Source organism: Solanum pennellii, chromosome 1 (genome assembly GCF_001406875.1).
Source record: "Solanum pennellii chromosome 1, SPENNV200".
Taxonomy (NCBI): Eukaryota; Viridiplantae; Streptophyta; class Magnoliopsida; order Solanales; family Solanaceae; genus Solanum; species Solanum pennellii.
In genome coordinates, this window is record NC_028637.1 from 99,808,592 (window position 1) to 99,832,322 (window position 23,731).

At 27.9% G+C, this 23,731-nt stretch overlaps 2 protein-coding genes, 1 long non-coding RNA gene and 1 pseudogene across 3 annotated transcripts; all 4 read right to left on the reverse strand.

The window, feature by feature from the left end:
• Positions 1-2,746: 2,746 nt before the first annotated feature.
• LOC107015498 (acetylajmalan esterase-like) lies at positions 2,747-4,854 on the reverse strand. The gene is made up of 5 exons (XM_015215806.2): positions 4,523-4,854; positions 4,085-4,291; positions 3,855-4,003; positions 3,514-3,787; positions 2,747-3,318 (listed from the first exon to the last, which is right to left on the reverse strand). Exons 1-5 carry the CDS (start codon positions 4,827-4,829, stop codon positions 3,101-3,103), a joined length of 1,155 nt encoding a protein of 384 aa, XP_015071292.1. The 5' UTR covers positions 4,830-4,854; the 3' UTR covers positions 2,747-3,100.
• Positions 4,855-9,380: 4,526 nt separating this feature from the next.
• LOC114074886 lies at positions 9,381-10,096 on the reverse strand. The gene is made up of 2 exons (XR_003575239.1): positions 9,950-10,096; positions 9,381-9,856 (listed from the first exon to the last, which is right to left on the reverse strand). It is a non-coding gene; the product is annotated as an uncharacterized LOC114074886 (long non-coding RNA).
• A 1,149-nt stretch (positions 10,097-11,245) lies between these two features.
• LOC107030216 (GDSL esterase/lipase At5g03980-like) lies at positions 11,246-12,921 on the reverse strand. Its single transcript, XM_015231584.2, has 5 exons — positions 12,616-12,921; positions 12,334-12,543; positions 12,097-12,245; positions 11,746-12,019; positions 11,246-11,652 (listed from the first exon to the last, which is right to left on the reverse strand). The coding sequence occupies exons 1-5, from the start codon at positions 12,893-12,895 to the stop codon at positions 11,432-11,434; spliced, it is 1,134 nt and encodes a 377-aa protein (XP_015087070.1). The 5' UTR covers positions 12,896-12,921; the 3' UTR covers positions 11,246-11,431.
• Positions 12,922-18,969: 6,048 nt separating this feature from the next.
• On the reverse strand, positions 18,970-20,555 carry LOC107029501 (annotated as a pseudogene).
• Between the last annotated feature and the right edge of the window lie 3,176 nt (positions 20,556-23,731).

Here is a 23,731-nt window from a genome sequence, read left to right on the forward strand (position 1 = left end):
GGCAGCGATTTGACATTATTTTTTAATTTTCTTTTTTTTTAAAAAAAATAAGGTATATCGCTGCACTGGCAGCGATTTATGAAGAAATTTTTTTTTTTTAAAAAAAATATATTTTCCAATATAAATCGCTGCCTTAGCAGCGATTTATAAAAAACAAAAAAAAAATTTTTTGTTATTAAATCGCTGACCAATTTTTTAAATAAAAAAAAATTTTAAAAATGTTATAATAGCGATTCTTATATATAAAAAAAATTATAATATTTTTTAAAATTTATGTATATAATTATAAGAAAATATACATTATTTTTAAAAAATTAAAAATAAGTAAGTAATAAATATATTTTCTTTCTAAAAAAGATATTATATTGAATTTAAATTTAAATAATATTTGAATTCAAATAATTAATTTTTTTAAATCACACTGACGAAAATGCAGAAAATTTTTTATTTAAAAAAATTAATTATTTGAATTCAAATATTATTTAAATTTAAATTCAATATAATATCTTTTTTAGAAAGAAAATATATTTATTACTTACTTATTTTTAATTTTTTAAAAATAATGTATATTTTCTTATAATTATATACATAAATTTTAAAAAATATTATAATTTTTTTTATATATAAGAATCGCTATTATAACATTTTTAAAATTTTTTTTTATTTAAAAAATTGGTCAGCGATTTAATAACAAAAAATTTTTTTTTTGTTTTTTATAAATCGCTGCTAAGGCAGCGATTTATATTGGAAAATATATTTTTTTTAAAAAAAAAAAATTTCTTCATAAATCGCTGCCAGTGCAGCGATATACCTTATTTTTTTTAAAAAAAAAGAAAATTAAAAAATAATGTCAAATCGCTGCCCTGGCAGCGATTTGTAAGAAGAAAAATTTTGAAATCGCTGCTTGAGCAGCGATTTCATTTTTATATTAAAAAAAAAAATTTTGGCAAAATCGCTGCCTCAGCAGCGATTTTACTTTTTCAGTTGAAGTAAATCGCTGCGTCGGCAGCGATTTTACCGTTTTGGTTTATATAAAATTTTATATATCGTTTTGGAATTTTTGTTAATATTTTCTACCCTTTGAGTTTCGGACTCGCAAGAAATTTATGAAAAAATGAATTTATATAGATTAATATCTGAAAAATATTTTATTTTATTTTATTTTATTTTATTTTATTTATAAGAAAAAGATTTTTTGGGGTAGGTGGTTTAAAATAGTACACCTTTGGAGTGTACTAAGGGGACACAATCCCATTAATTAAGCATGTGGCCACCAATATTAATTTCCCCGTGATTCTTAATTAATTGTCCAAACATATCTATTACTATTTCCGTCCCGTATTATTTATTATGATTTCTATTTTTAGAGTTAAATTATAAAGATTTTGAGTAATATTTTCAAATGTATTTTTTCATCATATTAATATGCAAAAAATTGTAATTTATAGTATTTATTTGCAACAAATTTTAAACATATAGAAAATAAACAAATCATACAAATAAAATATGAAGAAACATAATTTTATTGATTAAGATAGCGGTACAATTCTATTGATCCCTTGATTCTACTCTCTTAGAATTTATCCATGATTCGAGGGCCGTTAGTGGTGTATTTCTCGAACTAGGATGATATAGATTTTGAACTCTCTAAATGAATAATCCATCAATTTGTGGAGTATTCGAGATCTTGATGTCTTTATGGAATTTTCGAGATGCCTTTTAAGGAAATTTAGTACCCTTTATATAGGCATAAACTAGGGTATAGAGTTGAGTAGCCTCCAAGAATCCTTATTTGAGTTGAACACAATTTGTAGAGTCCCAACTCGAATTGAACGCATCTTGTAGAGTCCCACAAAATTTTAATGTCTACATATGCCCCCTACTTCAAGGCTTGACGGAGTGTAGACTTGTTGAAACTCAAAGACAAGCCTTGAAGTACTCATTCTTCCACCTTTGCAGCTTCAGATTTTCAGACTTGATTTAAGAGAGAATAGATAAAGGGAGATTTGGTCCCACTGGGCGTGCCAATTTGTTTGTAACAAATTTTAAACATATGGAAAATAAACAAATCATACAAATAAAATATAAAGAAACATAATTTTATTGATTAAGATAGCGGTACAATTCTGTTGATTCCTTGATTCAACTCTCTTAGGGTTTATCCATGATTCGAGGGCCGTTAGTGGCCTATTTATCAAACTAGGATGATATAGATTTTGACCTCTCTATATGAATAATCCATCAATTTGTGGATTATTCGAGATCTTGATCTCTTTATGGTAATTTTATGAAATCGGGTCAATTTTGTTGATTTAGGAATTTCTTTCAATTGAGGATATAAATGGTGAAATTGATAACGGCGAGGTATAAATAACTTCGTTTTAACGATAGGGGTATAATCAACTAATAAGCTAAAGTTGAGGGGTATTTTTAACCTTTTTCTATAGATAAAAGTATTTTGTCCTTTCTTGTTTTAAGATGAATAAGTAATTAGGGACCACTAAAAAAAATAGACAAATAATTAGAGACAAGGGAGTACTTGTTATACTATTTATTATACATAATTATATTTTAAAAAGTTATCTTTTATAACTATACTCCATTATTAAAAAAAATAATTAATCTCGTCCGTCTTTCTCTAATCGTCTCTTCCTCTCCCTGCTACAACAGATATGAAACAGTTTGTTGGACAACAGCTCTTCCATACAATTAAACCAAAGTGCTTATTATCTTGAACCACATAAACTTTGCATACATACATTTACCAGCCAAAATATTCACTTATTAACATTGACACTAGTAACACAACATTAACATATTGAGTGAAACTTTACAAAGTAGAGTATAAAGAGAATAAAATGTAGGCAAATCTTATCACTATCTAGACGTAAAAAGACACAAAGTATAACTAACTTGAGAAACAAATACATGACCAGAATATAAAAGACTCACACACATGACATAAATATGCATCTACCACAATCCATACATTGTTCATGAAAAATAGTGCCAGATCCGACAAATTAAATCCCTATCATTTTTTAATTGCCACCCAACAATATCAGTTTTTTTCTCACAAAAATAAATTAAAAGATTGAATTCAAACAAGGCAGTTTAATTGTGGTATTATGTCATCGATTAGCCATTTTGTTAACCAACTGTATGCCCTTTGTGTTAAATGAATTCCATCCCAACTTATGTAACTATTGGGGTCTGCACACGCTTTGACTCCTGGATTACCACATCTCATATCTTCTCTACAATTGTATTCTCCACCTATTCCACAACATGCTTTCAGTACAGAATTTTTGTCGAATCCTGAAAATTTTATTTTACTAAAAAAAGTTAGTAAATTGCATGAGGTTCTTCACTTTATCTAATCATCCATAGAGCCATTAAAATAAGTTTGGCCATGTGGTCAACTAAGCTCATCATTTGAAAGACTTATACGTTGACACAAGTAAATCTTTGGCCCTTGATGCTCGATCGAGGTTGTGAGTTTCTAGCACTTACCAAGAGCAACAGCATTTTGTCGAAGCCACAGATAAGCATTGTAGTAGTCGCCGTAACTGATTGAAATGTTTGGATATTCTCTCTTCAGCATGTAAATTCCTCGTTTCAAATGATTGTTGTAATACATCATAAAATTGTTCCACTCTTTGACGCAACCATACTCATCGTATGTGGTTGAGGGTCTGGTACCAAATATGGTCAGGATAACCGGGTTACAACCAGCTGGAATATTACCTGGAACTACAATTCGAGTAGCTCCAAAACTTATAACTCTCTGAAAAAAATTTAAAAGTTCAAGCACGGAAATAGATCAGAACATAACAAATAGCAATGATACTTACTCTAACACCGCGAATAATGGCATGAACAATATCAGGCACCATTGTTCGCAACTCTTGTATGGTTTTACCTTGGATAAACCCATACGCAAGTTCATCTCCTCCTATTTCTCCAACTAGGAAAAGTGACTTTTCCAAATATTTTGGGCAATCTACAAACAAAATTAAATAGAAAAACATCAATGTAATAATAACATTAATATCTTATTATATATTGTACTATAATTCCTTACCCGTAGAGCAAATGGAATTGAAATGAGAAGACATCCAATGAAGCTGCACAGTTAATGTACTATTTGTATAAGACATAGAAATGTTCCTCTCTGCAAGTTGTTCAACTGATAAAGCAGTAGCCCCTGCTACTGCGAAATTCGAACCATGACTAAAATTTGCATTTTCTTCCAAGGACGGATTTAGGAGAGGAAGACCACATTCCAGCGCTGTACATTATATTATCAGATACATATATAGATATACATAATTAATATATATAATGTTGTGAGTTCAACGTATCGTACGTACCCATGAAATCAACCATGAGCAATCCANTAAGGACGGATTTAGGAGAGGAAGACCACATTCCAGCGCTGTACATTATATTATCAGATACATATATAGATATACATAATTAATATATATATAATGTTGTGAGTTCAACGTATCGTACGTACCCATGAAATCAACCATGAGCAATCCATTAGAACAACGCCCCGTTATTTCTTTCTGGTAAAAATTCATTCCATAAGGAGGGAATCTACACCCAGTATGAGCTCCACAATAGCTCTCTCTCAGGCAATTTCCGGTATCGGAAAGTGAATCACCAAACTGATAAATTCTATTAATTCCGCATTTCTTCAATTTCGGTTCTTCGAGCTTTATTAATAATTCTTGTGCGTTAGCTTGAAGAAGCAACGAACTTATTTTTATTATTTCTATTATCAACAGATGAAGCACTACAACTCTTATTGTGAATGCCATGATCCAACTTGAAATGTTATAATTAGTAGAATATTGTGGTTGGTTTATATAGAGTATAGGGGTAAATAGTGATGTTCAGTCGGTTATTTTAAAAAAAATTATATTATGTTAATTTTTTTTTGGTATACTATAATATATGATCAAAGTTAAATTTTTGAAACTATTTCAATTATATCAGTTTCTCTGGTATGATTTGATTAATTTTTTATTTTTTTTTAAATTAAAATATTTCTTTCGTAAATATGTTTTTGAAGATATGCTTTGATTATTCACTAAGGAGACAATAATATAAAACTTTATTGCCGTATTATTTGATCTTAAATATATTATAGGAGTATTTACATAGGGTTTGTTGTATTGTTTGATAGAGTATCTATGACCGTTTTAATCTTTAATTAAATAAAAAGTTAATTAAAAATCAAAGACTTAAAGTAGTCTAGTCACCATAAGTCTAGGACTTTAGGTTATATTTATATTTAAAAAATGTTACAAAATATATTTATATATTAAATTCAATATATGGTTAACTTACGGCTATACGATTCAAATTTTCATAAATTAAAATAATCATTACAATTGTTCAGGACGATTATACACCAAAATAAAAATTTACAATTTTATTTTTAAAAAATAACATAAATCTATTTGATTCGATTAAGTTCAATTGAGGAAAATTCTTAGCTAAATACAACGAGTTGATCAGGCAACAATCGTTACCTTTTGTGTACCTCTGAAAATGACTCATGCATCACTAATTGGTTGAGACGTACTTGGTGAGAACTAGCTAATTAAATGCCAGTATACCAGTAAGACCTCTTCTCTTTCAATTTGTATTAACTAGTAAAAGTAATGTAAAATAATTATTTTACTTATATGACTACATTAATACAAAAAAGTGGAAGTTGTAACATGAAAAGAGATAAAAGGGAAAAAAATTATCGGGTAAACGTGTATTCTCACGATACAATATAAATCTATTTATGTTAACTATTTATTTTTCTTTAGTTTTATGCTTAAATTACAAAAATTATGAATTTTATATCTAAATTATCACGTATTGGTTTGATAGTACTCGATAAGAAATTTAGTAACTTCCTGTAGTTTTAACTTGTTTTAAACCATAAATGCAGTCATCTCCAAGTTTGAAATATGACTTTTCTAACTATTTTGGGCAATCTAGGAACTGAAGTTAATTATTATAAATTATGAATTATCGTTATAAACATTGTTATTTTTATTTTTATTTTTATTATTGTTATTGTTATTGTAATTATTATTATTAGTAATATTGTTATTTTCTTTTATTATTTTTGTTATTATTATTGCTCTTTTTAAAATTATTATTATTATTATTGTTGTTGTTGATAATAGTGAAAAAATCATTATCATTGTTGCTCCTTTTTTTAAAATTATTATTATTGTTATTATTATTATTATTATTGTTGTTGTTGATGATGATGCTTTTTTTAGGAAAAATTATGCGGCTAAGCAAATTTATACTATTTAATTAGTCACATAGCTATACTTTGCCATAATTACCACTCCCGACAATATTATACATTAATTATGTGGACTGACTTGGAGTTTGTATAATTAGTTATGTTTGTATATGTATAATTTGCCAAGATATACAATACATATGTATAATATACAATTATTTAACCTATATACATATACAATTCACCTCTCTCCCACTCTCTGCCCTTTCTCTATCTTGCCTCTCTCTTCCCTCTCCCAATCTCTCTTGCTATATACAAATACATATGTATAAAATATAATTATTTAATCAATATACATATATAATTCACTTTTCTCCCACTCTTTTCCCTCTCTCTCGCCTCTCTCCTCCATATAACATGTAGTTACGAATTGTAATTATCAAACTATAGTTATGGAGAGTAATTTGATTATTTTTAAGTGGCTATATGTGAAATCTCCTTTTTTTTAATCACTGTTACTCCTAATGTAATTTAAAGGAATTTGAGATTTTTTTTTAGGAAGATAATTTGTGAGATATAAGTGATATGTAAGCACTTGTATGAATCTCTCTTTATTCTGAGTAAATTTATAAGATTATTTCTCTCGATACTTTGTATTTTCTTTTATATATAATTTGATTGTGGATTAGATGGATTAACAAAATCATGTTAAATGTTTGTATTCATTTTGATATGTTTCTCCTTAGTCTTCTTGCATGACTTGTTAAATGTTTGTAACTCTTTTGATATGTCTCTCCTTGGTCTTCTAGCATGACATTTGATTACAATAAAACGTATTTCCTAGAAAGGAATGAAATAAAAACAATTAATTAATGTTATTTTTGTTGTTTCGTACAGATTAGATATTAGATGACACATACAAACAAAAGAGAGAATAAAAGTCGCAATTGGTATTTCTTTTCTTTTCTAGACACAAAAATATACTCGAATTAAAAAAAAGATTTTTTTAAAAATAATACTCTACTTGTTTGATATTGTTAAAAAAATTACGCAAGTAAAACGAGCAATTGATTTTCTTTTCATTCTAAGCCGCAAAAATAATTTTCTTAAAAAAAAAAAAAAGAAGAAAAAGCAAAAGTATAATATTCTTGGCAACTCTTTTATAGATTTACCTTGCTTAAAGTCATAAGTGATTTCATAAGAGGAAGACCACATTCCAGCGTTGTGTATTACATTACGAATAGAGTCATTAATATGGACTATGCCTGTTAAATTGATTTGGCTTAATTCGTAATTTAATAGAGTTGAGCTAAGATTTTTACAGCTTATTTAAGAAAAAAAATTTAGTCCGGCCTGAATAAGTTGTGGGACTTGAGAAATATTGGTAGGATCAGCCCGTGAGCCAATAAAAATTAATTTAAAAATATAATATAATATTAAAATTAAAAATTAAAAAGACTTTAAACTCAAAATAATTAGATTAGTATTTCTACTTAGATATTTATACTTTATTTGAAAAAAAGTTTAATAAATATTATAAAAAAAAATTTTTTAGTTGATTTGATTTACAAGTAGTAAAACTAACATCATTAACATCATGTAACATTATTTTGTCAATATTTATGATAATATTTTTATAATTTTATTTAATTTAACAATTATAAAAATAAATATAATTTTTTAAAAAAGTAAATTGGTATCGGTAAGCATGTAACTCACGTATTTTGTAGGTTGGACCTATCATTTTCTAGCCATACAAAAATGAGCTAGCTCAGTCTGATTATAAAATTTCTTGTATAAATTAGCTCAAATGGCGTGAGTTAACTCATATTAGTGGCTCTAATAAAACTGTGCTAATATTTTTCTATTTTGATAAAGGGTAAGGATAATACAATAGATAACTAACTTTCGACTTTTTCTAATAGAATTAACTAGATAATTCTTCTCTAATTAGATTACTTATGCGAAATAAAAAATGATTCTAAATACTCCTAAGAAAATATCAAATTTTCAATTTTTAATATTTTAACATCCTAAATAGTAATGAAAACATTTCCCTTTGTACAAAAGTCCAAACGCGCCATTATTCAAAGCAACAATTAACCATCATGTGCAGAAGACTAATTGACCACGGATCGAAACAAAGCACGACAATAACGTATACATTGAATTAAAATTTGAACTTAAACGTGATAGTTCAAATCAACTCATTTTTATGATTTTAAGGAAAATAATTTATCTTAAAAAATTAAAGAGAACATTTTTCACAATTTTACTTATATCCTTAAATTATAATATTTTTTCTTCTTACTCTATCTCGTACCTAGAGCCGTTAATATAGGTTAGGTCTGTTGGGCCGGCCTGGCCTAACTCGAAATTTTATAGGGCAAATTTTATATATAGCAAAGAAAAAATTGACAATTGTAGGCTATAGCAAATTATTCAAAATTGCATTCCGTAGCAAATTAAAAGTTTGCTACGGGTGACTTTTTGTGTATAACAGTTAACAAATATCTTTCCTTTATACAATTCAATTTTTAAAAAAAAAATACGCGGCAGATAAATAAGGAAAAGATTCCATAATTCACGCGAACTCAGTTTTAGTTTCATTGTTTCTTTTTCTCCTTCACTTGTAATAGCTTCATTATAGACAATTCAAAAAATTGATCAAGCTGTTGAAGTAGATAAATTATACATTTATACACACAATTGTATAATGAAGCAGTAAATTAGGCAGTATAAGGTATGAATATAAGGCAGATATTAAGATATTATATATTTATACAAGAACAATTGTATAAGCACAGAAACAGATACAAGAATTTATTATACATTTATACAAATAGTATTGTATAAGGCATGAATCAACAGAAACACAAAACATATACTAATATAAATTATACCATGTGAAATTAGGCCTTATAGGACTAGGATTAAGGAGTACTAATCCTAATAGGACTAGGATTAGTACACAGTAAATACTAATATTATTTAATACTATTTATTTAATACTATCTGTTATTAATTTATACAACTACAATTGTATAAGCACATAAACAGATACAAGAATTTATTATATATTTTATACAAACAGTATTATATAAGGCATGAATTAACAGAAACACAAAAACATATACTAATATAGATTATACATTTATACAATTACAATTGTATAAAACATGATTCAACACAAAAACAAAACATATAATATAAAATCTAAACATATACATGAATAATGATTATACAAATATCTTATGATGCTCGATTGACCCAGAACCAACAGCTTCATTTTTATCATTATGAACGGTATAAACATCAGTTTTATGTTTTCTTTTCTTACTTGACCCAGTAACAACATCGACAGGATTCTTTACACCTCCATCAACAAATCTACTTGGGTCATTATTGAATTTGGATCTTATCTCTTGAATGGTAGTAGATTTAGACAATGAACCTGAGATCTCTCCAAATTCCTGAGTTAGACCCAATGAAAATGATGGGTGTTCAACATCAATTTCAACATGCAATGGTATACCTCTTGTGAATCTTTTCGATGGAGATTGGGCATCCATTGATTGAACCAAAATTCTGAAGGAATTAACAAGTGAAGTGAAAGGTAGTTTTAAGAAATTCAAAAAAATGAACAAAAATTGATAATGTGAGATGAGTTTTAGGTAGTACCTTGAAATTTTTGAAATAGTTTGAAAAAACGCAATGATGTGTGTGATAGAAGAAGCTGGTAGTTTGAAATTACAAATATGGAGAAAATTGTGGAGAAATTGAAGGAAGAAGAAGAAATTGTATTTAAAGCACAGAACGAGGGGAAAAGAGGATTTTGTTTTGGAGAAATTTTTTTTATACAAAATTGTGGGATCTGATATAGCAAACTTACGGAGAGTTTGTCCTTTAAAGAAAATAACTGAAAGGGGGTTTATTTAATATAATTACCTTCCTTAATTTGTCATTCTCCACAATTTTCCCAATTTTATAAGGTTGAGCTACGATTTTTGGAGTCCATGTAAGAAAGGTTTTCTAGCCCAGCTTCAATAAGTCTGCTGATTTGTGGGGCTTGAGAAATATCGGTAGGGTCGGCCCGTGGGCCAATAAAAAATAATTAAAAAATCTAATATAATATCAAAATTTAAAATTAAATAGAGTCTAAACTCAAAACAATTAGGTTAATATTTCTATTTAAATATTTATACTTTTACGTTAAAAAAAACTTAATAAATATTATAAAGATAATTTTATTTATGGATTTGATCAACAAGTAGTAACATTACATTATGTAATATTCTTTTGTTGATATTTATGATAATATTTTTAAATTATAATTTATAATTTAATTTAATAATTAAAATATATATATAATTTTTTAAAAAGTAGCTGGCCTGGCAAGCCTGTAGCCCACATATTTGTGGGTTAGGTCAGTCATTTTCTGGCCCACACCAAAAATAGGCTAGCCCAGCCTGACCCATAAAATGTCGAAGTCTGTATAAATTTACCCGGATGTAATGAGCTAGCCCAAATTGACAGCTCTACATGTATCCCTTACCTTACCTTTCCCCCATCAAAAGAAATTTAAAATTTAAAATTTTCTTATTTTTTAGATTTCAAATATATTTTGAACTCTAACACCGAACAAACTCCAAGCCATCTCTACCCCAACCTAGTGGCCGACCCCGTCAATTTTTATTTTTTTTAAAAAAAATAATTATTTTTACGTTACTCCTATCCTCAGTCCCCCCCCCCTACCCCGCCCTATCAATATCTTTTAGAAAATTGTGTTTGGGAAATATTTCAGGATTGAAAATCTTGGGTCGGATTTAGGAATGATGGTCGGGTTCGTATCCTACTTTGGGTGTCAAGGTTAGGTATTTGATCGTTTCGAATTAAAAATTATTTTCTTAAAGAGTATTTTCTAGTTCAAGCTAAAAATAAATGATGTATTTTAGAAAATATTTTTCATTCACCAACTAAACATTAAAAATATATTTCAGAAAATATCTTCTCTCACCAATCAAACATGAAAAAAAAAGTTACACATCCACATATTTTCCAAGTAAATATTTTCCTTCGTACCAAACACACCTTATATAAAGCAACAATTAGCCATCAACAAAGCACAACAATAACGTATACATCGAAATTAAAATTTTGAACTTAAATATGACAGTTCAATTGAGGTAACATGTCATCAATTAGCCATCTTGCCAAATATTTATATGCTTCTTGTGTCATATGAATTCCATCCCAATTGATATATGTACTCGGGTTAGCACACACTTCAACTCCTGGAAATCCACATCTTTTACGTATGTTATAATTATAATTTCCTCCTCCAGTTCCACAACATGCTTTCTGTAGAGAATTTTTATCGAATCCTGAAAATATATTTCAATAAAAAAAAATCTTAATCACATATGACTTTTTGACCTAAAAATAGAAAAAAGAAACCACATCTTTTTAGAACTTACCAAATCCAACTGCATTTCGTAAAAACCACATAAAGGCATTGTAGTAGTCACCATAAATCAGTGTAATGTTCGGATGTTTTTTCTTCATTTCATCAATAGCTTGTTGCAAATGATTGTTGAAAAAGATTGAAAAATTATTCAAATCTTTCAAACAATGATACTCATCGTAAGCATTTGATTCGTCAGTCATGAATTGCGTTAGAAAAATTGGGACACAACCAATAGGAAAATTGCCTGGAACTATAATTCGAGTAGCCCCAAAATCAATGACCCTCTGAAAACAACAATTGAATGATTAGAAAACAATTCTAGATAAATTAAAATTCAAAAAATTTCATATCAAAACCTCACTTTAACACCATGAATGATTGTTTGAATAACAATTGGCACCATTTTTCGCAACTCTTCCATGGATTTACCTTGTAATAAGCCATAATTGAATTCATTTCCTCCTATTTCTCCAACTAGGAAAAGTGATTTCTTCAATTTTTTTCGACAATCTAACAGCAAAATCAATTAAAAAACGTCATATCAATTTGTTAATTAATCAGTTTACAATTAGCTGGAGACCTAAATTAATCAAATTACCAGTAGTGCAGGTAGTTTCAAAATGTGAAGACATCCAATCAAGTTGCACAGTTAATGAACTATTGGTAAATGCTGTATTAAAAATCTTATTTTCTGCCATAATTTCAGCTGATATACCAGTACACCCTGCTACTGCGAAATTGACACCATGTCTAAAATTTGCAATTCGATCCCTGTACGGATTTAGAAGCGGAAGACCCGATTCCAATGCTGTCACAATCATGAAAATACGTCATTGGAAAAAATAATTTGTCGAGCAGTTTTGACGAATAAAAACATTACCTATGAAATCAATCATGAGCATTCCATCAGAACAACGTCCCGTTGCGTTCTGATAAAAATTCATTCCATAAGGATGTTTTCTACAATCAGAATGAGATTGACAAAGAGGCTCTCTGATGCAATTGCCAGTATCAGAAATTGAGTCACCAAATTGATATATTTTATCCAATCTGCAATTTATTAATCTTGGATTTTGAAGCTTGATTAATTCTTGTGCATCGCTGTTCTGTTGAATAATTACCAAACTGATCACTAAAATAACTCGTATTGCAAACGCCATTCAATTTTTCTTTTTTTACTAATTATGAAAAATTGGAACACCAAAATAGCAATCTAGATTAATAAAAATCAAAACAACAATAGTAGTAGTTGTACTAGTAATTATTATCCTTGTTATTAGTAGTAGTAGAGCCAGCTAGCAAGAGATTATTAAATTATCATTCTAATAATTTAAAAATATTACATGATAATACACGCGATTAGTTTTATATATTTAATAAGCAGTTAGCTTGTCTGTATTATTTCTTATTTTAAAATAGTTCCCTTTATTCGTCATACTTTTTTTTTTAATTCGTTTAAAAAATATTTTCAATTTTAATAATAGCAAATAACTTCAACTTTAAATCTCAGGTTTGGCTTTAATAAAATAATCTATAACTATCTAAACGGTTAATGATATTTTAGACGATAAATTTATAAAGTTTTTTTGTTTATTCTTAATCTCTGTGCTAAGTGAAAATAATATCACATAAACAGTAACAAATTTCTTGGTATTACAAAATGATTAATTATCTCTTAATTTTTTAAACTGGACAAATATTATTGGACATTTCAAATTAATAAAATGAACCAGTAAATGAACGAAGAGTCTATATATAACCTATGTATATACCTATGTAGAAAAACTTAACCCCCTTAAATCCAATTATCTATTTGTGATTATAATTTATTAATCATTAGCACATAAGACAGCGTTACGTTACACGACATTATGTCTTTGTAGACATTGTAATTAATTAATTAATTAAAATCTTAATTAATTCCCATGTGATGTGCAATATGGACATACATGTCTGAAAATAAAAATAAAAGCAATTATTTTCCCAGTTGACTATAGTGTTAGTGTTTACTCTAAAATAGCCCCAAATTGAATTTTCAACTTCATTATACGTGAATTGAATGGATTAAAGACTAATCAGATACTTATGACGGAATGAATCAAAGTAAATAATATAGCAATTTATGAAATTAATGTAATTAAATGTAAATAAAAATAGATTGCTTAGCGAAATTTTGAATGTTCATAATTAAAATGATTTCACATTGATTTTTATCTTTGATGAACAACTGACAGAAAAATAAATGAATTGCATTGATAATTTGCTATGCAAATTGTAAAACACATATCAGATAACCATAAGGCTTTTGGACCTTCAACCATTTTTATATTGAGTTACTTAATACGGCTTAAATTATTTAAATGTTCTATTTTAAATCTTAAAAAATAATATAACGAAACAAAACTATAATTTTGTAGTAATTTTTTCCTCCATTCATCATGTCAAGAGAAAAACTACTTTTACTACTCAATTCCTTTAACAACTATAATCACAATCATGATAAATATTTTCTATTTCCTATCTGTTTCTTTATCATTACTTTGTGTAATAGCTTACGTTAGTGTTTTATTCAATGATTTATAATATTTTTATCTGTCATGAATTTATATTTGAATTACTTTTGCATTTTTGGTTATAAGAGCTAATGAATCTAATTAAATATATAAACTTTGCGAGATTAATGAATTTATTTCATTAGTTAAAAAGTGTAATCACATATAGAGACGAAATACACCATGTAAAGTCATAATTTATAATTACGTATTTATTACTACAACAATTTGCTTTTCAAAGAAAAAACTTTCACAAGAATTTTTGCTGAAGCTTTACGGGAATTGGAGAAGGAAGAAAGAGAAGAAATTTCTGTTCCTTTTGAACTTTTTTTAGAGGAAAAAGTTGATTTCTCATTTTCTCCTGTGAGAAATGTACATACAAAAAATTGAGTATTTTATATTTTGTATGTACATATGAAAAATAGAAAAATGATATTTGATCAATTCATGAAAAATTAATCGATATTGAGAAGATAATTATATCGAAGAATAAATATTAAAAATTGTAGAAGATAAAGAATCCTATAATTTTTAGATTTTTGCTATATGTGACAATACCAAATTTTCAATATTCAAATATTAAAGAATGATTATTCCTAATTTTAACGAAGTTATTAAATATTAATTATCGTGCAAAGTGTGAATAAGTTACTCCATAAAAAAGATAACAAAATAAAAAGGCTAAAGTCATTTGCGGCCCCTTAAAGTTGTCCTCATTATTCATTTAGACACCTCAACCAGACTTAGTACCTATTAGACACTTTAATATTAACAAATGTGTGTCTATTGAACACAAAACGGTAATCAACATAAAAAACATTATGCGTGTAACTCACACACTGTACTTTGATAAAGTTACCAATAACATTGTGACACGTGGTCAATAACTCAATCTAACCTTAAGAAATGAACTTTTAATTTTGAAAGATAAAAATAATTTCCAACCCTAATTAATCTAATCCCACCTACTGAAACCCTTGTCGTTCTTCTTCTCGCCACTCACCGCTCTCGATTCCTCCGGCGGACCATCTTTTTTCTTCTTCTTATTACTCCTACAATTTGTGTGCATAGCAAAGTAATTTTTGAAATGCTTGTGAAAAATAAATCGACATGAATCTTTTTAAAATTATCAGCAAAGAGAAATCGAGAATATTCAAATTAATTCTATGAAATTTATGATATCATTTTTTCACAATAAACTTATTAGTTTACAATTTAATTTGACTGATAATGTCTGTTTAGAGTGCCAAAAATAGAGATGGACAGAGGCCAACAAATTTTTTTATCAATTAGTATATATATATATATATATGAAAAGAAATGAAATAACAAAGAAAAAGAAATGGAGAAAGTTCGGACGAACAAGACTATGGCTGGAAGTGGAGTCAATTTCTTTAAAGAAAAGAAATGCAGCAAGTTTGGGCGAAGAAGACTATGGCTGGAAGTGGAGTCAATTTCTTCTCTTTATCAAAAAATTTAATTTAAACAATTTTTTTAGTAATCTTAATGTCAAGTGTTTGATAAAACAAAAAAAGTACAATTTTTTAAAAATAAATAAAACTAAAATGTATTTGAATCTATTCACGCGCCTAATAATAAGTGAGGTACACTTATTTTGTCATATCAGCGTTTTGTGTTTAATAGGACATGTCTTGAATAATTTAGGTGTTCAATAGATATAAGTCCTAGTTCAGATGTCTAAATGAATTATGTGGACAACTTTAAGGAGTCGCAGATGACTTAAGCCAAATAAAAACAATTATTTTGCAGTTGCTGCATATCACAACAATTAAATGAAAAGCGCGCAAAAGGGCTGTTCAAATTTCTTTCCTAGCCGCAAAAAATATCCTCAAACTAAAGTAAAATGATAAAAATAAAACTTTTCGAGGTTTTTAAAATTCATATTTTCAACTAAAACACTAAATTTGAGACGAAAATATTAACAAAAGAAGCTTTAGGGAAGTATTTTTTTTAAAAAAAGTTTATCTGATCTGATGTTTAATATTTGTATTTAAATTTAATTAATTTAAAATTAACACTATATTAAGACTATTCGAGGGCCGGAGAAGCATTTGGGTCACCTGGACAAAGTTGGTACTTGACTCTTGAGGGTGTTTTTTGTTTTAAAAAAAAAATTCGTGAAGTATTATATCTTAAAAGAAGTGATTTATTTTTTAAATTTCACATATTTAACAAATAAACAAAAATACATTATCGCAAAAAACACTAAGCTGGCGGGCTTGGGTGGAGGGCACGGGATCGGGGTCAAAGGGTATGGTTTGGGCCATTGGGGATATTTGAATTTAGATATGGGGACGAGACAAATAATTTGAAATTTAAATTTTAAAACTTATTTTCACTATTTTTATTAACAGGTCACTATCGTAATTTTGAAGAAATTTACTCTTAAAAATAAATATTCTCAAAAGCATTTAACATTTTCAAAAAATATTGGTGAAGATGTAAAATTTTTAATCCTTATGCTTTTTGATTGATCAATTTTGCCAAGGAAAGAAGAAATAAAATCATAAAATTGGCATCTTAATTAAGTCAGCTTTCATCGATAAATGTTAATTTAGCTATAATCTAATGTATCGTCGATACTCTATACAGTATCAAAGAATTGTTGATCTCATTCAAAGACTCGACAATTAGTCATCATGTGCACAAAATAGGAATATATGTTAGAAATAGATGGGGAAATGGCCTTTTTAGTCTCTGTATTGAGGCTATATTCTTATTTTATTTTTCGTGTAATTTAACTTAGCACTATTAACTTTTAATTATATCAAGTGAGTGATTTTGATCCTTCAACTAACAAATTCAAAAAAAAAAAAATTAACTGAGAGTTCACTGCTAAAAGGGATAGTTCGAATATTTCATTTTAATTCTCTCTTTTTGAAAAACAAGTTAAGTCTTCCATGTCTCTATCTTGAAGAACAGACTCCTCAATCTGAGCTACAATTTCAACAAAACCAACTTGATAGGCATTAACCCTCCCTCTTACATTCACGAACGATAGATTTGCAGCGAAAATTCTTTTTAAAAGTTGTATGTTTTCTCAAGCAATAATTTGAAAAATACTCGAATTACTCCTTTTAGCAGTGAACTCTCTGTTAACTTTTCCGGATCTGTTAGTTGAAGGATTAAAATCACTCAATTGATTTAATTGAAGGTCAATAGTGCTAAGTTAGATAACACAAAGACTAAAATAAGAAATTAGCCTTAATATAGGGACTAAAAATATTGTTTTCCCAAAATAGATTGATAGAAAATTTACAGATTACTAATTTATTATTTGTACAATAATTACTGAATTTAAATATCACCTTTTATGTTTAATGAAAAACTAGACACTGTCTAATTATAAATTTGCGAAAAAAAAAGAAAAAAAAATTGAATTTAAACATCACAGATTAATTAGGATAACACGTCATCAATTAACTCATTGTGGGGTAACCATAGCATTAAGTCAATGTTACATTACACGCCACCACGTCTTTTTAATGTTTTAAAACATTGTAATTAATTAATTTAAATCGTAATTATTATAATTATATTCCCATGACGAGAAAGCAGAATATTGTGAGGGAATGACTATTAATATATTATTAGACTATAACAACTTCAGAAAAAACATTAGGCACGAATTGATATGATTTTACTTTTCTCGATATTTTTGTGACATAAATATTGTGGTAAATTTAATTTTATTTTTCATCTAAATTTCTTGTAGAGTTAATAAACCGCTTAGAAGTAATTTCTAAATTATTAATATATTTTTCAAAATAATGGTAAAAATTTATAATTCTAAAAAATAACTTTGACCAAGAAATAGTGCGTGAGAAGGAATTACTTTTAAAATAAAATAACACCAAGATCCTATTTTTCACTAGTTGATTTCTATTCTTTTCTCCTCGATTTCTTTTTTGTAATACTTCCCTTTCACTTTTTCTTTAGTTCTTCTTTCGACTAGTTTTCCAAATCAATTTTGTTAGTAGGGAAATATATCTGTCTAATTATTTATTTTGCATAATGTACTGGTAATTATATTAATTTAAGTATGTGGTGTAGGGGTGTCAATTTCAGCTCATATAGGTGAAATAAATTCATTTTTCTCATATTAAATTAAAGAATAATTTTCACGTATAGCAAACATAAAAATCATATTAGTGAACTATAACTATAGTTCGGATAATTGTGTTCCATAACAAACACAAATATGTATATTTCATTGTACACATCAAAAGAAAGTGATTGTATATAAATTGTTTCTGTTTTGGTATACATACACAAATGATCAATTTTGTTTAAAACGAGGAAAAAAAAGGCAAAAGAAAATTGGGCAGGAGAATATTTGTATCATATAATTATAAGTGTATAAGAGGAAGATATATCTATATATATTTGAATGTGTATTTGCAATTTTCTCTCGCTTTATACAAACAGAAATACAATTTCTATATTTCTTTTCTGTTTGTATAAGCGAGAGAGGCCAGGGTGGCGAGCGAGATTTGAAAGAGGAGAGAGAGATCGGACATATATATATATATATATATATAATTTTTCTCGCTTTATACAAATACAAACACAAACACATTTTATACATTTGCATTTGTATAAAAAGCGAGATGCGCGAGGGAGAAAACGAGAGTGGTGAGTGAGATTCACCAGGAGAGCGGTGAAATAGCAACAGCTTGTTATGGGTACGATTAAATCACACTATGATTATAACAATTCAATTGAGGTAAAATGTCATCAATTAGCCATCTTGCCATCCATTTATATGCTTCTTGTGTCAAATGAATTCCATCCCAACTAATATGAGTACTTGGATCAACACACACTGGCACTCCTGCTGCACCACATGTTCTACTTGGGTTATAATTATACTTTCCACCTGTTCCGCAACAAGCTTTCTGTAATGATTTTTTATCAAATCCTGGAAATACATTTCAATCAAGAACGTTAAATAAATTAGTTAATTGATGAAATTTTAAAATTTACAAGATGAGTAAAGTTCAAAAATAGGTAGAGAGAATTATATTTACCAAGGGAGACTGCATTTCGTAGAAGCCACAAATAGGCATTGTAGTAATCGCCATAAATCAATATAACGTTTGGATATTTTTTCTTCATTTGGACAATGGCTTGTTGCAGATGATGATTGAAGAATCTTGCAAGGCTATTTAAATCTTTCAGGCAATGATACTCATCGTAGGCCGTTGTTTTGTTGGTCTTGAATTTTGTTAACTTAGACGTGCTACAACCAAATAGGGAATTAATTACCTGGAATAATAATTCGAGTAGCTCCAATATCGATAACCCTCTGAAAATAACAATTCATGATCATCATGAAACAAAATTTAGATAGATAACAGTGTTATTATTTAAAGTCAAGATCAAAACCTCACTTTAACACCATGAATTATAGTTTGAACAACTTCTGGCACCATTTTTCGAACCTCTTTGATAGATTTACCTTGGCCTAAACCATAATTTAAATCATTTCCTCCTATTTCTCCAACTAGGAAAAGCGATTTCTTCAATTTTTCTTCTGAAAAAAAGTATATCGATTCAACTCCTCATCAACGCGATGACTAAATTAACTGAATGTAGTTAATGAATTCCTTACCAGGAGAAGCAATGGATTTGAAATGAGAAGACATCCAATGAAGCTGCACACTTAATGTACTATTTGTAAAAGACATAGAAATGTTCTTCTCTGCAAGTGATTCAACTGATAAAGCAGTAGCCCCTGCTACAGCAAAATTCACACCATGACTAAAATCTGCATTTTCATCCTTGAACGGATTTAGAAATGGAAGACCAGATTCCCGAGCTGTCAAAAAAAAAAATAATACGTACATTATATTGAATACAGGTAATTTATAAAGTAATTAGAGATCGATATAGCTATGAAATCAATCATGAGCATTCCATCAGAACATCTGCCTGTAACTTTATGGAAAAAATTCATTCCATAAGGAGATCTTCTACATGAAGAATGAGTTCCACAAAAGCTCTCTCTGAGACAATTTCCGGTATCAGAAATTGAATCGCCTAATTGATATATTTTATCAAATCTGCAATTCATTAACAATCCTTCACTTTTTTTATGCTTTTGTGCATCTCCGTTTTGTTGAAGAAGCACGAAACACATGATTATCAAAAAAATGGCTTCTCTAATTAACAATGCCATGACTTGATCGAATTATGAAAAATGAAAGTTGAAATTTATTTGTAAGTACGGGAAACGTGATCTACACTAAATATATCTTGATTGATTAAGAAAAAACAAATAAATATTATTTATATAATAATAAAGATGATGATTTTGTTTATCGAAAATGACAGCTAGCCCAATTTGCTTGTGACATACACATTTTTCAAAAAGGGAGAATACATTGATGCGTTTTTATTTTTATTCTATTTAGTTTTGTTCAAAATACTAATGAAATGCCAATTGTGTATTTCTTCTTTTAAATGAAATGGTTATTTATTTAATAATGGAGTTGTGATTAATGATTCTGTAATTTTTTAATTAGATGCAATGACTATTTAGAAAAGATTAAGCAGATGAGAAGTGGGGTCGGGGTATATTCACCCCTAAATTTATATCGAAAATCCGTTACATGCTTAAAATATATTACGCATAAATTCACGCCTGAATTTATATCGAAAAGTTATTGATGATAAAAACATTATTTCTGAATAATAAAAATGTGTAATAGATCGCCGTAATAATTTGAGCGTGTAACTAACTTTTCGATATAAATTCCAAGAGGAATTAATGTCTTTTTCCTATTTTTTAATCACGCTAACTTTTTATTTTGTAGGGAAAAGGGTCTTATATACCCCTCAACTTTGTCATTTAGAACTGATATATCCCTCAGTATAAAAGTGACTCATATATGCCCTTATCGTTATACAAACGGCTCACATATACCCCTGCCGTTACAAAATGGCTCACATATACCCTTCATTTAACGGAAGTTAAAAAATTAGTTTTAAATTTATATTTGTTACTTCTAATTTTTATTTTTTTTAAATTATTTAGGGGTATATATGATTCTTCAATCAAAGTTCAAGGTATATTTTAATTTTTTTCATACAAAAATTATTTTTTGACTTCTTTTATTAATTATTTGAGTTTCTTATTCTTATTTTGTTTTTTTCTTTCATTCCTTAGTTTAAAGAAAAAAAATTTAAACTATTTTTTTTTTGTGTATTGTAATTTAATTTCGTATTCGAAGAAAAAATTTGGTCATCTACAATAAGTTTTACAAGAATATTAGTGAAACATAAATAAATTTGATTACCAAAATAATAATTATAAATTAGTCATTGAAACAAAAAAAAGTCAAAAAAAAAATGTTTGACGAGGATTAAATTTACTCATATGGGATTATATTTTTTAGAAAAAAATAATAAAAATTTAGATTAAAATTAATATTTTTTTCATTTCCGTTAGAGGAAAAGGGTATATGTGAGCCATTTGTTTACAAGCAGGGGTATATATGAGCCACTTTTATAACGAGGGGTATATCAGCTCTAAATGACANTAGAAAAAAATAATAAAAATTTAGATTAAAATTAATATTTTTTTCATTTCCGTTAGAGGAAAAGGGTATATGTGAGCCATTTGTTTACAAGTAGGGGTATATATGAGCCACTTTAATAATGAGGGGTATATCAGCTCTAAATGACAAAATTGAGGGGTATATCAGACTTTTTCCCTATTTTGTATTTTAGAAGTACTTTTGCCTAGTACACGTTTTAAAAGTCAAATATCATGTGTTTATAAACATGATAAATTACACGTTTAAACATGTTGCACGCCACCACGTTAAGAGTAATGTTACGCACTCTATCCTGTTTATTTTATTTGACTTTTTATGATATATATAAAAATTTCAAAAGCGTCATTAATAAAGTTTGTTTGATAAAATAAATATTTTCTTAAGAATTGTATCAAGTCAACATGAGTTCATTAAAATAAAACAAAAAATATATTCTTTTCTATTAAAAAAATGAAAATTCCTTGACCACTCCATACATTGAATTTCGCAAAGTACAAAAAAATAATCCTAAAGTGTGCATTTTTGTTTAGGTAACATGTCATCGATTAGCCATATTGCCAACAATTATATGTTGTTTGTGTCAAATGAACTCCATCCCAAATTATGTAAATAGTGGGGTTACCTTGGAACTCCTGGAGCTCCACATATCCTAATTGTATCATAATTATATTCTCCTTCTATTCCATAACAACTTTTCGATAGACTATTTTTGTGAAATCCAGCACATTTCAATCAAAATGAGCTATGTAATTTTTCGATATACATACATAAATCGTTAAATCCCTTTTATAGAAGGAAAGTATATATCACATGTTCACATATATATCATGCGTCACATTCTTACATTTTTTTAAAAAAATTTCTTTACTATAATCATAAAATATAAAAAATTATATTTTGAGTACTTACAAGACTTGTGGCATTTTGCAGAAGCCATGGATAAGCATGGTAGTAGTCACCATAAATGAGTGTAATGTTTGAATACTCTTTCTCCAGTTCTTGAATGGCTTTTTGCATAGGATGATTGTAGAATAATGCCAACTTATTTAAATCTTTCAAGCAATGGTATTCATCGTACGCAGTTGGATTATTGGTAGAAAATATTGTAAGCAAATTTGGTATACAACCAATTGGAAAACTCCCGGGAATAACAATTCGAACAGCCCCAAAACCAACTATTATTTAAAAGAAGAAATAACAAATTAATTACCAAATAGAAAAAAGGACCATTGATCAAAAGTACTAAAATTTATGTAAAATACGTATATCATGCATTTATTGAGCCTCAACTTTCTTTTTTGTAGTTCTTCTCTTTCACTTTTTTTTAATTCTTCTTTCAACTAGTATTTCAAATCAATTTTTTAGTCAAGAAATTTATTTATCTAGTTATTTATTTTGAATAATATATTGATGATCATATTTATTTTAAGTATGTGGGGATTGGATTGACAATTTTAGCCTATATATGGGAATGAATTTATTTCTTATATTGAATTAAAAGGATTAATAATATATTCTTAAATGGATAAATTTAAACTTCAACCTATTAAAACTCATATAATTATGGATAAATTGGGTAAATATGAGAATCTATATATACCGGTAAAAAAGGGGGATTGAACGTCAGAGTTGTTTTTATTCTACTGAAAGGGTTTGAATTAGCTCCTCCCGATCTTATTTCTCCATACACTCACTCATTTTTAATAATAGAAGTCCTTACTTGCACTATTTGGTTTTTAAAATAAAAAATAAAGAATTGAGGTGTGGGGGCAAACTTGATTTTTTTTTTTGGAAAATTTTTGATTAACTTGGCAAAATTTTTTTTGAGGGGGTGTGGTGTGTGTGGTGGTGGTTGGGGGGG